General features: G+C 42.6%; 1 protein-coding gene across 1 annotated transcript in view; it reads left to right on the forward strand.

The window, feature by feature from the left end:
* RELN (reelin) overlaps positions 1-12,882 on the forward strand; it is a 297,658-nt gene that overhangs the window by 267,075 nt on the left and 17,701 nt on the right. The window contains exons 47-56 of the mRNA XM_050915640.1: positions 416-556; positions 1,925-2,102; positions 3,392-3,585; positions 4,691-4,947; positions 5,728-5,882; positions 6,705-6,919; positions 7,595-7,772; positions 10,213-10,388; positions 11,710-11,816; positions 12,238-12,480. Coding sequence (XP_050771597.1) covers positions 416-556; positions 1,925-2,102; positions 3,392-3,585; positions 4,691-4,947; positions 5,728-5,882; positions 6,705-6,919; positions 7,595-7,772; positions 10,213-10,388; positions 11,710-11,816; positions 12,238-12,480 — 1,844 coding nt within the window. The remainder of the gene's footprint in view (positions 1-415; positions 557-1,924; positions 2,103-3,391; positions 3,586-4,690; positions 4,948-5,727; positions 5,883-6,704; positions 6,920-7,594; positions 7,773-10,212; positions 10,389-11,709; positions 11,817-12,237; positions 12,481-12,882) is intronic.

Genomic DNA, 12,882 nt, shown 5'->3' on the forward strand with positions numbered 1-12,882 from the left:
AGCTGGAGGATTTGGGTGATTCTGCTCCCAGCTATCCCTCAAGTTTGGATTTGTGCTGGGACGTGGTTACGACTGGTCTGAGCTTCCCTTTGGGTATACCACCTTCTACCTACCCTCTTTTCACTGCACCAACCACAGCCCACTTTCTTTGCTCTCACCAGCGATCCTTTTCCCACCTTCTGCACTGTCACCATTCTACCGAGCACCCATGCTTTGTCCTGCTCTCAAAATGTGGCCACCCTGTTCTTGGCTTTTCAGGGACCTTGTCACTGTCAGGAATCAGCCCTGGGTTGTGCTGATAGCAAACAAATCTTCCAGGAGGAGTCTAGCCTCAAGACTGACATTTCCTTCCAGTCAAAATAAAGATTAGCTTAGCTAGAAATATTACTTTTCTGTTTTTCTTTTTCTCCCAAAGGTCTCAAGCAACTCGTTTCCGCTGGCACCAGCCTGCTCCTTTTGATAAGCAGCAAACATGGGCAATCGATAACATCTACATTGGGGATGGCTGCATAGACATGTGCAGCGGCCATGGGAAGTGCACACAAGACAACTGCGTGTAAGTGCCATTTGTTCCGTCCTGCCCAGCGCTGTAGCATTTCACTCCTCCTCTGTCATTTTAACAAACTTGCGGGAAAGACTTTGATACAATTTTTAAAAGGAAAGTGGATTTTGCTGTTAAAACTAAGCAGGGCACCAGGACCACTTGGGAACAGAAATAACTAGAGGAAGGGTAATTGCGGGGGTTGGCTCTGCCAGACCTCTGCCTGTTTGCGTATCGTGGGCGATGCTGCCAGTCCTTTCCTCAGTGGCAATGCATCGCCTCTGCTGTTGCCTATGCTGCATCTTGGCTCCCCTCCCACCGCGAAAGGAGAAGGGACTCCTTGAGTTTGCACACCCCTCTAGGGACGTACAGTCCTGGAGCTTCCCAGAAGATGTCATTCTTATTCCCGAGGGGTTTCATGCTGTGTCCCCGTGCCCTCATCCTGGTGCTGGGTGCAGAGGACCTGGGCTGGAGGTGGGACACGTCCACTAAGCAGAAGGATATACGCCAGTTCTTCACAAGGCCAGATTATGCCTTGGGACTGGTGTTGGCTTGATGACCTGATGCCTCTGCTCCATGGTAGGGTTTGCTGGTGGAGGCAGACTGGCTTGATTCTCAAACTGTCTGTATAACAGCCCACACGGAGCCCTGCAAAGCTAACAAACAACAACCAGATCTCCCCAGATTTGTCTGTCTGGCAACAAAGAAATACCTTCCAGATGGATGTATTGCTTTTTTCCAGCCACAAATGGCAACAGAAATGGGAGAATGGTTGTATAATTGCGCTGTGACTGTGTTTGTTAGAAATATATTCCGCTGCAGAATAGACATATTATTGTATTGTCCTCTATCCTGACAGCACTGAAGTACCAAGGCACGATCTCCCTGGTGAAATCTGCGTAGTAGCAGAACACATTTCCATCCTGTTATCCAATCTTTGACATATTATAAGGTTTTCCAGAGGAGAAAAAAAAAGGGGGACTATATAAAGAAACAACAGGAAAGTACCCATCCACTAAAATTTTACAGAAACTTACTTAAAATTTAACATTAGCAGAACATTCTTAGGCTTGGCATATTCTCTTAGGTTTATCTATTCAAGTACAATGTATTTTACTGCTTTTATTCTGTGCTGGAGTGTACTCTGTACTAGCAGCTTGAATGACACATAATACTAGCCTTCCTAAAGTCATTTTTGTTTCATATTAACTACGAAAAGTGGCAGATGTTTGAAATCCCCATATACCAGTTGTGCGCTAGTAAATGATGCAAACAGCCTCTACGCGGAATAAGATGGCACCTTAATGCGGAATAACATGGCACTGATCAAACCTTCGTGCAGAGCCTTTGCCAGCTGAATTTTGCATTTGTTTTCCTCTGCAGCTGCGATGAGCACTGGGGTGGGCTGTACTGCGACGAGCCAGAGACCCCACTTCCGACACAACTGAAAGATAACTTCAATCGCTCGCCGTCGAACCAGAACTGGCTGACGGTGAACGGGGGCAAACTGAGCACGGTCTGCGGGGCTGTAGCTTCTGGGATGGCTCTTCACTTCAGCGGGGTGTGTGTTCAGCACGGGGGCCAACTCACTCCATTTGACAGTATAAATGGGACTGATTTAAAAAGTTAAATAAATAGCAAGGTGTTAAAAAATATCAGCATAACATATTAAACATATAACACATAAAAAAAACTTATATCCTTTGCCTAGCTGAAGGTCAAAGTCAGACAGGTCCTCAAGACTAAGGCCAGCCAGAAACACTCCAGGAAAGCAGATACCATGTTCCTGGCCATGCTGCAGCCAGGAAAATGAGATATAGTGTGTGTGCCTCCTAAAAGGAGCCGTGGAGGGGCCTTTGGAGGTGGAGCTGATAGATTAAAGCACAGTCCAAGTATGTAGACGTTCAATTCCACTCACTCATAATACCCTCCTCATAGCACTTATAACTTCCAGAGACTGGAGTTTGGTGTGGATTCTAATCAGACAACAGAGGTAACTTAATAACTAGGTATTTGCATGCGTATAACTTGCACTTGGTCCTTGAAAATACATCCATGTGTAGCCTCATCCTTCAGATATTTCATTGTTGGGTTTTTTCAGAGTAAGCTCAGAGTAAAATTTCCTGGTTTAGCTACATACATAGGTATATAACTCAGACTGCTGCTGAACTATAGTTTGCTTACAGATAACCTCGGGATTATAAAAATGACAAAATAGTATTTTAGAAACATGTAAAACTTATGCTTGTAGATCTCTTCCATGCAAATTTATAACTAGGTTCAAACTGATGCAAGTTTTCTAAAATAAACTAACAGAAGCATTACATTTCCATTTCCTTCCAGTAGGACTAAGGAGGCATGACTAACTAATAGACTAAGCAATGTGAAATATATAAGGGATTATGGGAAAACACACATATTAAAATTGCTGTGCCATTTGATGGTTTGCATAAATTAAGCCATTAGCACATAATCAGTGATTCATTAATTCTGCCTGCAAAACCTTGTGTTTTATACTGGAGGCATGGATTTTTGTAACTCTTGTATTCAGAACAAAGGTGAATACAATTCTTGATACTGAATGTTGTAAAGCTGTAGGTACAAGCAGCAACGTGTATGAATACACAACAGGAATTTTTAAGACAGAACAAAACTGTAATTATGTCCTCAAGAAAGAACATTTATTGTTCTCTTGTAGCTTTACCTTTGTTATAATTAGTATAATTTTGTACAATTTTGAATGTTTTACAACATGAAGTTGTATTAATAGTGACTGCATAGTCTAACACTTTTTATGTTCCTAAGTTTTGCAGCCAACACCAGCCAACATATTTTTTCATTGCTTCTAAGGGCTGCAGCCGGATGTTAGTTACAGTGGACTTGAACCTCACCAGTGCAGAATTCATCCAGTTTTATTTCATGTATGGATGTCTGATAACTCCTAATAACCGCAACCAAGGAGTGCTGCTGGAGTATTCTGTGAATGGTGGCATCACCTGGAGCCTCTTAATGGAAATTTTCTATGATCAATTCAGCAAGCCCGGGTTTGTAGATACCTTCTTCTGCCTGTATAATTTCCTGTACTAAAGTAAGGTGGTCTTGAATGTTTCATAAGAACCTGTGGGACATATTACTGCTGTGGCTTGGGTGTCAGATCTTTTAAGAGTTCAGCCTGTCCAGTCCTGCAAGCATTTATGAATGGCCCTAGCACATGTGCTTGAGCATCAGCATTTGTGCAGCTGCTAGGCCAGAAATACAAGGGTAGTAAGGAGTCTGTAGCAGTCTGGTAGATTTGTAAATGGTTGCAGGAAGATAAATTAATAGCTACTGTAATGATGTCCATCCTGTTCTTTAAGATACTTTCATTTGCAATCTAGTTTCTTACTGGCAAGAGCAGAAAGTCATTGCTTGAGCTAGTTAGAAAACGGTGTGTAGAGGAGAAACATAATTTCTGCAGATATCCATCAAAAGGATGGATACACTTAAGCCTTATTTTCAGGTATTTGTGAGATTCAAATCATGCATAGACATGGGTGGACCTTTTCCTCACTGACTAATTTAAAAGACTCATAGAAAATGGGGCTGGGAGGAACCCATTATTTGTTATTTCATTTGAACACACCAAGAAAACACTAGCACTTTAACTGGACAAAAGATGTAAGTGTACTATCATCTACTGTTGTAATGGAAATAAGAAAATTGTACTGGAACATTGCTGTCTGCTGAATGGCTCCAGGTTGAAAATAGTAATCTTAATTTTACTTCAACATTCTCCTTCTTAACACTTCCCTTAATTAGGACATTACGGTCATACCCTGCTAGTCTAGACCATTGCATTTGGTCCCATAAGCACAGCTGGAGCACGTGAGGTTGCTCAAGCCATGCCACAGTTTGGCTGCTGGCCCTTCCCACCTCACTCTGAGCCCCTGTCCCAGGGATGACATTGGGAGTGATCAGGAAGGTTTTTGTTTCAGCAATCTCCCGTAAGGGAACATAGGCTGGGTCACGCAGTCTCTTCCTTCTTTCCCAACTTCCACATACTCTAGGAAACAACAGGAGTGGACCTGGGTCAAAGCACCCAGCACACAGCATTGAGAAGTGTCCTCCTCTTATGGCTTTCCTACAACTAATTTCCACTTTTTATTTCAGCTTTGTGAACATCCTCCTTCCCTACGATGCCAAAACCATCGGGACGCGCTTCCGGTGGTGGCAGCCTAAACACGATGGCCTGGACCAGAACGACTGGGCTATTGACAATGTGTTGATCTCCGGCTCAGCTGACCAGAGGACGGTGATGCTCGACACCTTCAGCAGCGCTCCCCTGCCGCAGCATGAGCGCTCCCCAGCCGACGCAGGGCCCACTGGGAGGATCTCCTTCGACATGTTCATGGAAGACAAAACTACAGGTAGAAGTTTCACGTGAATCTGAATTAAAGAGCAAGAAGTCAGTGCAGCGATTTCCAAATCTTGCTGATCCTCTGAATCTTTGTCTCACTGTGATGGATATCACAGACAATCCCATCACTATAGGGGGTCTTGTCTTTTGTTTTTAGTTCACAAAATGCGAAATGAAAAGATATAACGTAACTTTTCTTTTTTTACTGCATGAATTTACTTAGAAGATTAATTTCTCTTCAAAGATAGAAAAAAGGATTAGAAAGTGACAGGTTATTCTAAGCAGATTTCTTAACCTGAGTATCTGTTTCCTATTTCCTAACTTTTTTAAACATTCTTTAGGGAAGTTAAGTTACATTTTACAACTAGATTTTGTAGAGGATGTATTTCTGGATGTTTACAAGGCTTAACAGCTAACAGTGCTGGGGTAGCCTTTGTGCAGACATGTAGGCAACACCCATTAAAAAGTTCTCCCATAATGTCCACCGCAACAGAAGTTTAAGTTTTGAGTAAGTAAGTCTCAGATCCTTACTACTTGAACATTAAAAAATAATGCTATAATGCTTATGTAAGAGAGTAGTAAGAAGTGCTTAGAGCAATAAATGTGATAAATGTAACAAATATGTACATGGGAAAGACGGGCTACTGACATTCTCATGAGGAATACTACATAATTCTCATGTAGGCTGAAAAATAAAGCCATGAATCACCTTTAGTGGTTAACACTACTCCCTGTTTTCTTTAATCTATATTGTCATTGTATATTACTGACATTGCCATTTATTTTCAAGTGAATGAACACTGGTTATTCCATGATGATTGCTCAATCGAGAGGTTTTGTGATTCTCCTGATGGTGTCATGATCTGCGGGAGCCATGACGGCAGAGAGGTCTACGCAGTCACCCACGACCTGACTCCTACAGAAGGCTGGATTATGCAGTTCAAGGTAAAATCTCTGTCTGCAACATAATTATTCAAAAACACATTTTGCTCCAGGTCTAAGTAGATTTTTCAGGAGGTAGGATGATGTATAGGCCTACGCATGAGCCATTCCCTGCAGGGAAAAGTGTTATTATTAGGCCACCCTCATTTTTCTCACCTACTCTGTGTTGGTCAGCTTTAATACCGCAGGCTGTTCTCAGAGGTGACGCAGTCTTCTCTTCCAGCACAGCAGTTATATGGACATCATGTAATAGAGATATTACACATATACAAGATGTCTATTTTTTTACAGCTACTTGGTGAGGGAAAAGCAGCTCCAAAGTAGTCCACACTGCTCCTATGTTGTCATGCATTCACGTCAAACCTGCACCCAAACTGCCCTTCATGCACCCCTTTACCTAAATTAAAGAAATAACCCAGCAATATATGGAAGTTGTAAGAGCCCTTTACACATCTCTCCCATAAAGACTGTCCACCTAACATAACCGAGCTGGGTGGCCTCCTCTGAAATATTCAAATCTTAGGTTGTGTGGCAAGGGGATATTAACTTTCTTAGTTATGGGGTACTGGGGCATAAGACACAAGTGTCGAAACCTGGAAATTCAGAAATGTGAGCTAACTAGAAGAAAACAAAACTCAGAATATGATGCTGTTCTCAATCTTGGGAATATTGATGAGATCTGCAGATGACTGGTACCACACAAACACTGTTACTGCCATCACTTCAAGCAAAATTCTGCAGTCAGTTTTCAGGTTCAAACATTTTTTTAAACTCTAACCACCACCACAATTAATTCTAATTTACTTATGCTCTCTTCTTTGTTAGGTTTCTGTTGCATGTAAAACCTCAGAAAAACTTGCACAAAATCAGGTCCATGTGCAGTATTCCACTGACTTTGGCGTTAGCTGGAGTTACTTAGTACCTCAGTGTTTACCAGCTGATCCAAAATGTTCTGGGAGTGTTTCGCAGCCATCTGTCTTCTTTCCCACAAAAGGATGGAAAAGAGTAACTTACGCACTGCCTGAAAACCTTGTGGGCAAGTAAGTAGGAATTTGCTACTCATTTTGTCTTGGATTCAGTACGTTCTGAAAAACACAACAGGGGATACAACTGCCTATTCATTTTCTTTCAAGGAAAGTGCAGACTAGCAGCGTTCGTGTTCATTACGTAAGCTGCCTAATTTTATTTCCAATCAGTCGAGATTGACCATGACTTGGTGTGAAGAACCAGCAAAGTTATCCTTACTTCTCTGCAGTCTGCTGTAGTACAGCATGTTCTGCTCTGTTCAGACAGCTGCGGTCAATTAGGGAGTAGATTTATGACCTTACTGAGTGGAAAAGATACCCTTATTGTCTACAGTAGTCCGCACATATGCAAACAATTTGTCTTTTACTGCAAAATTAAAATCTCTTATATTCTTTGAGTAATCTGCTCAGGAAGTATAACCAAAATTGAAATTCTCTTGCAAGAAGCCAGAATAGCTTTTTCCAGCTTCAGCAGTGTCTGGAATCCGTCCATATATCATAGGTAGTACATGTGTGAAGAAGAAGATATGGATATGTATAAAATCAATTTCAACAGATACTGCCAGATATTACTTGTGGAAGCTTGGAGGATAGTACAGTCATAAGTATATTGTGTTTCACCCACCTTTCTTCAGTTGAGCAAAGTTGTTTTATACATATGTCTGTTTTTCTTCATTCCTTTATATTTAGTCCCGTGAGGTTTCGGTTCTACCAGAAATACTCAGATATGCAGTGGGCCATCGATAATTTCTATCTGGGCCCTGGTTGTCTGGAAAACTGTAGAGGTCATGGAGACTGCCTGAATGAGCAATGCATCTGTGATCCTGGGTATTCGGGTCCAAACTGCTATCTGACCCAAACACTGAAGGTAATTTTACTGCATGTTTTAAAGAGTGAATTTTGCCATGTGTTTGGCCAAGACAGAGAGAGAGGAGAAATTGATCCTACTGGAAATTTAGCTTTGATTCCTGTCAGCCTGAAGATACTCAAATCCATTTTCAGCACTTTTATCATTTTTTAACAAAACTATTACTGCAGTATCCAAGAACGGGTTTGTTCCTTTGCAAGTAACACTGCCCAAAAAGCTGTGATAAAGTTCACTGTCCATCCTTAGATCACCATTATATGATCTAAATCACCCTTGCATATATGATTATATTTGATCAAGACCTGTAGAAAGATTGTCTTTATCATGAAAGAGCTTATTGAAGTAGGGAATACAAGAAAATGACATAAAATTGCATACAATTAATTCACCTACCCGTTATTATTGTTACCCTATAACAAGCGAGGGAAATCTAGCTAGATATTGCTAATTTAAAAGTTAAAATATTTTAAAAATTTAACATATTTAGAAAAGAATATGTAAGGAACCTCAAGTTAGTTTAAAATGCAGTGTTTACCATCTCATTTTTTCTACATCAGATAAGAACAGAATAGGTACATGCTCCACAGAAACAACAGGCTAAGCAGCGTTCTGCCTAAAGAGAATATAACTATTTAACTTCTCAGTTATCATGTCATTTGAATTATTATAACCTTCTATTTTTCATCTGAGATACTAATTACATGAACAAATATCATTATCTGTTTGCAATTTTCTTCACATTAAGGACATTTGGGATAAAATCCTAGCAATTTTAGGGGAGTTTTACTACTATCTCCTTAAGGCCAGGATTTCACTCATGGCATTGCTTTTACTGCACACCTGGAGGTAAGTGGAAATCAGAGATATATTCTAGATGGTTTTCACTGCAAATATTTGTGCAGACAGTTGCATAAATGCATATTCACTACAATAACCCTAGAATTTCATTACAGTACTGGTTTTGCCGGGGAAAAAATACAGAATAGCAATTTCTCCCATGCATACTACATACATACTGGAGTGGTGTTACATAGTCTTAAATAACCACAGTTATGAATTAGACCCATTGTGGTGGGTTGACCCTGGCTGGATGCCAGGTGCCCACCAAAGCCGCTCTATCACTCCCCCTCCTCAGCTGGACAGGGGAGAGAATATATAACAAAAGGCTCGTGGGTCGAGATAAGGACAGGGAGATCACTCGGCAATTACCGTCACGGGCAAAAAAGACTCGACTTGGGGAAATTAGTTTAATTTATTACCAATCAAATCAGAGTAGGATAAAGAGAAATAAAACCAAATCTTAAAAACACCTTCACCCCACCCCTCCCTTCTTCCTGGGCTTAACTTTACTCCCGAGTTCTCTACCTCCTCCCCTCCGAGCGGCGCAGGGGGACGGGGAATGGGGGTTTGGGTCAGTTCATCACACGTCGTTTCTGCCGCTCCTTCCTCCTCAGGGGGAGGAGGACTCACACTCTTCCCCTGCTCCAGCGTGGGGTCCCTCCCATAGGAGACAGTCCTCCATGAACTTCTCCAATGTGAGTCCTTCCCACAGGCTACAGTTCTTCATGAACTGCTCCAGCATGGGTCCCATCCACGGGGTGCAGTCCTTCAGGAACAGACTGCTCCAGCGTGGGTCCCCCATGGGGTCACAAGTCCTGCCAGCAAACCTGCTCCAGCGTGGGCTCCTCTCTCCCCATGGGTCCACAGGTCCTGCCAGGAGCCTGCTCCAGCGTGGGCTTCCCATGGGGTCACAGCCTCCTTTGGGCATCCACCTGCTCCAGCGTGGGGTCCTCCACGGGCTGCAGGTGGATATCTGCTCCACCATGGACCTCCATGGGCTGCAGGGGGACAGCTTGCCTCACCATGGTCTTCCCCACGGGTTGCAGGGGAATCTCTGCTCCGGTGCCTGGAGCACCTTCTCCCCCTCCTTCTTCACTGACCTTGGTGTCTGCGGAGTTGTTTCTCTCACATATTCTCACTCTTCTCTCTGGCTGCAGTTTTTTTTCCCTTCTTAAATATGTTATCCCAGAGGCGCTACCCCCGTCGCTGATGGGCTCGGCCTTGGCCAGCAGCGGGTCTGACTTGGAGCCGGCTGGCATATGGCTTGGACAGAGGGAAAGCTTCCCCCGTAGCCCCCACCGCTACCAAAACCTTGCCACACAAACCCAATACACCCATTCATTTGCATGTGCAAATTTTAGTGTGCTGGATTACCTCCCAAGTATGTTAAAATCTAGCCCTAACGTATTTTCACATTTAGCCAATTCAGTTCAAGTGGCTAAATGTTCAGCCAAAAGTGATTATGTTCAGTCACCCTGAAAAACAATTTTTACAGTGTTCATAAGCCCTTCAAACATGTTTAGGTCAGTTCCAGCTGTGGTCATCAGAAAGGCTTAAAATCATAATTACCTGTGCTTTATGTTAAACACCTTACTTACAGACTTTCCTGAAAGAGCGCTTTGACAACGAAGAAATTAAACCAGATTTATGGATGTCCTTAGAAGGTGGAAGTACCTGTACTGAGTGTGGGATTCTCGCAGAAGACACAACTCTGTATTTTGGAGGTGCAACTGTGAGGGAGGCTGTCACTCAAGATCTGGACCTGCGGGGGGCAAAGTAGGTCATGTTTCCATGTCATTTTAATGGGGAACTCCGTTAAATGCTGACAAAGCAGCAGGTGACGTAGCTTGTAGCTCAGGGAATTCCTACGCCACCACAAGCATAGCACTATCTCAGGTAGACACCAATGAGATTATGATTCTGAAGGCACTGATGCTTTCAGATGAGTCACAGAGAGCAAGGCTCAACCTAGCACAGTGGAAAGGGTCTGCCATGTCCAGGTGAAGCAGCAGGTCCCCTTCCCTGGGAATGTCCTGGAGTCAGCAATGCCTGTCCTGCAAAGAGGCGAAATACCGCAGTCTCCTGGGCATCACTGTCTCCACTCCTGGAGGCACCAGCTGTGTCTCCCACTGAGTTCTGAACATAACATCTGCTGGTTGTCCTCTCTTGGGTGCCCATACAAGACACACTCCACTCACATGCTGTAGAAGAGGATGACTTAACTGGATAGCAATGGAATTATGTCAGTTTAGACAAGCTAAGGACATGATGTAGAAGACAACTTCAGCATCATTTCCCTTGACTGTATGGCTTTAATGAAGCCACACACTCTCACTTCTGTAATTCAGCAAAAATTCACTGAATCACACAACCTTTCAGGAAGGAAGGGGCCTCGGGGAATCTCTAGTCCAACCTCATGCTCAAAGCCAGGTCAACACTGAATTCAGACCAGGTTGCTCAGGGCTTTGTCCTGTTGGGTCTTGAAAAAACCTCCAAGGAAAGAGATCCCACAGTCTCTCTGGGTAGCTTGTTCCAGTGTTGAGTTACCCTCACAGTGATTTTTTTTGCCCCCGTTATATCCAGTCGGAACCTCCCTTTTTTCGATGTATGACCACTGACTCCCAGTCCCAGCCATCTTCAGGCTGAACTATCCCTGGTCCCTCAGCGTCTCCTCACAGGGCACATGCTTCAGCCCCAACCATTTCAGTGGCCTCCACTGACCTTGGCTCAGTTTATCAACTTCTTTTATGTATGTCCTTCATTGATATAAGGGCAGCTTGTCAACTCATGTTGAGCTCCCTTTCCACCAGCACTCCCAGGGAACTGTTAGCAAAGGGGCTCCCAGCCAGTCAGTTCCCAGCCGGTACCATTGCAAGGGGTTAGTCCCTCCCAGGGACAGGACTTTGCTGAATTTCATGAGGTTCCCATGAGAATTACTAGGCAATGTTTTTGGAAACCTTTGTTCTACTTGTACATCGATGTCACTTGCTTAAAAATGCTGGCATTTTGAACATTTTCAGCACATCTGCTAACAGAAAGCAAACTTCTCAATTTGTGCAGATCTTTAACAGATGTAAACTTATACATTTACTGTTAGGTTTCTACAGTACTGGGGGAGAATTGGCAGTGAAAACAACATGACATCATGCCACAGACCAACTTGCAGAAAGGAGGGAGTGCTGCTAGACTATTCCATTGATGGAGGCAAGTACATCTTCTAGTTTCAACTAAGCTACAGCATTGTTCTGTATTCAAGCACCATGAATATCTGAGAAGTTGTCAGAGAGATCCAAAATAATAAGATAATTTTTGATTGTAAAGTTATTTTTGTCCTTGTAAAGCTTTTTCCCCATCTAAAATTTCCATCTATTGCTCAGGAGTTTTCCATAATCCTCCTGCCTGATTTCAGTAATCAGTGGCTTCCAGCCAATTTGATTCCTTTATACAATTACAAGATTACTCTTGCAATGAGTAACAGTTGCCAACTACCCTTAGAAGTTAAGATTTGTCTATCATCAGAAGACCATAGCTATTATTTTTTATTTCCTATTATCTTCCTTTAAGCTTTTAGAAGATTCTACCATACGCTTGTTTTTATTACTAAACCTGCATCTTTTCATTCTAGGGATATCCTGGACTTTGCTTCATGAGATGGATTACCAAAAATACATCTCAGTCAGGCATGACTACATCCTCCTCCCCGAACACGCTCTGACCAATACAACCCGCTTGCGCTGGTGGCAGCCTTTTACCATCAGCAACGGGATCGTGGTTTCAGGCCCCGACCGGGCGCAGTGGGCGCTGGATAACATCCTGATCGGAGGAGCAGAGATCAACCCCAGCCAGCTGGTAGATACGTTTGATGATGGTAAGACAGGCTGTGACAGCTAATCTGTTGTCTGGCATTATCTTATCTAAGATAAGCCCTGTGAGCTTGCAAGCACACTTTTTCTTTTTTTTAACTCTGCAAATTTTTCATTTTGTAGACTAATGCTGTTTATACGCTATTCTTCATGCTACTAATAGGGGTGTGTAAATATATATATACACGTATATTCAGATATGTATGTGTGTATACATATATATGTATATACCTATAAGAAACGCAAAAATTTTTATTTCAGTCCAACTCATTTCATTTAAATTCCTGGTAGTAAAGCTTTATTTAATCATGTTTTTTAAAAGTACTATTATTTAAACATTTTAATTACCTCTCTGGAGCTGATGTTTTTATTATGTCTGTTAGTAGTTTGCTTACTGTGTGTCATGA

The sequence above is a fragment of the Gymnogyps californianus genome, chromosome 1, assembly GCF_018139145.2.
Source record: "Gymnogyps californianus isolate 813 chromosome 1, ASM1813914v2, whole genome shotgun sequence".
In the NCBI taxonomy this organism is placed as follows: Eukaryota; Metazoa; Chordata; class Aves; order Accipitriformes; family Cathartidae; genus Gymnogyps; species Gymnogyps californianus.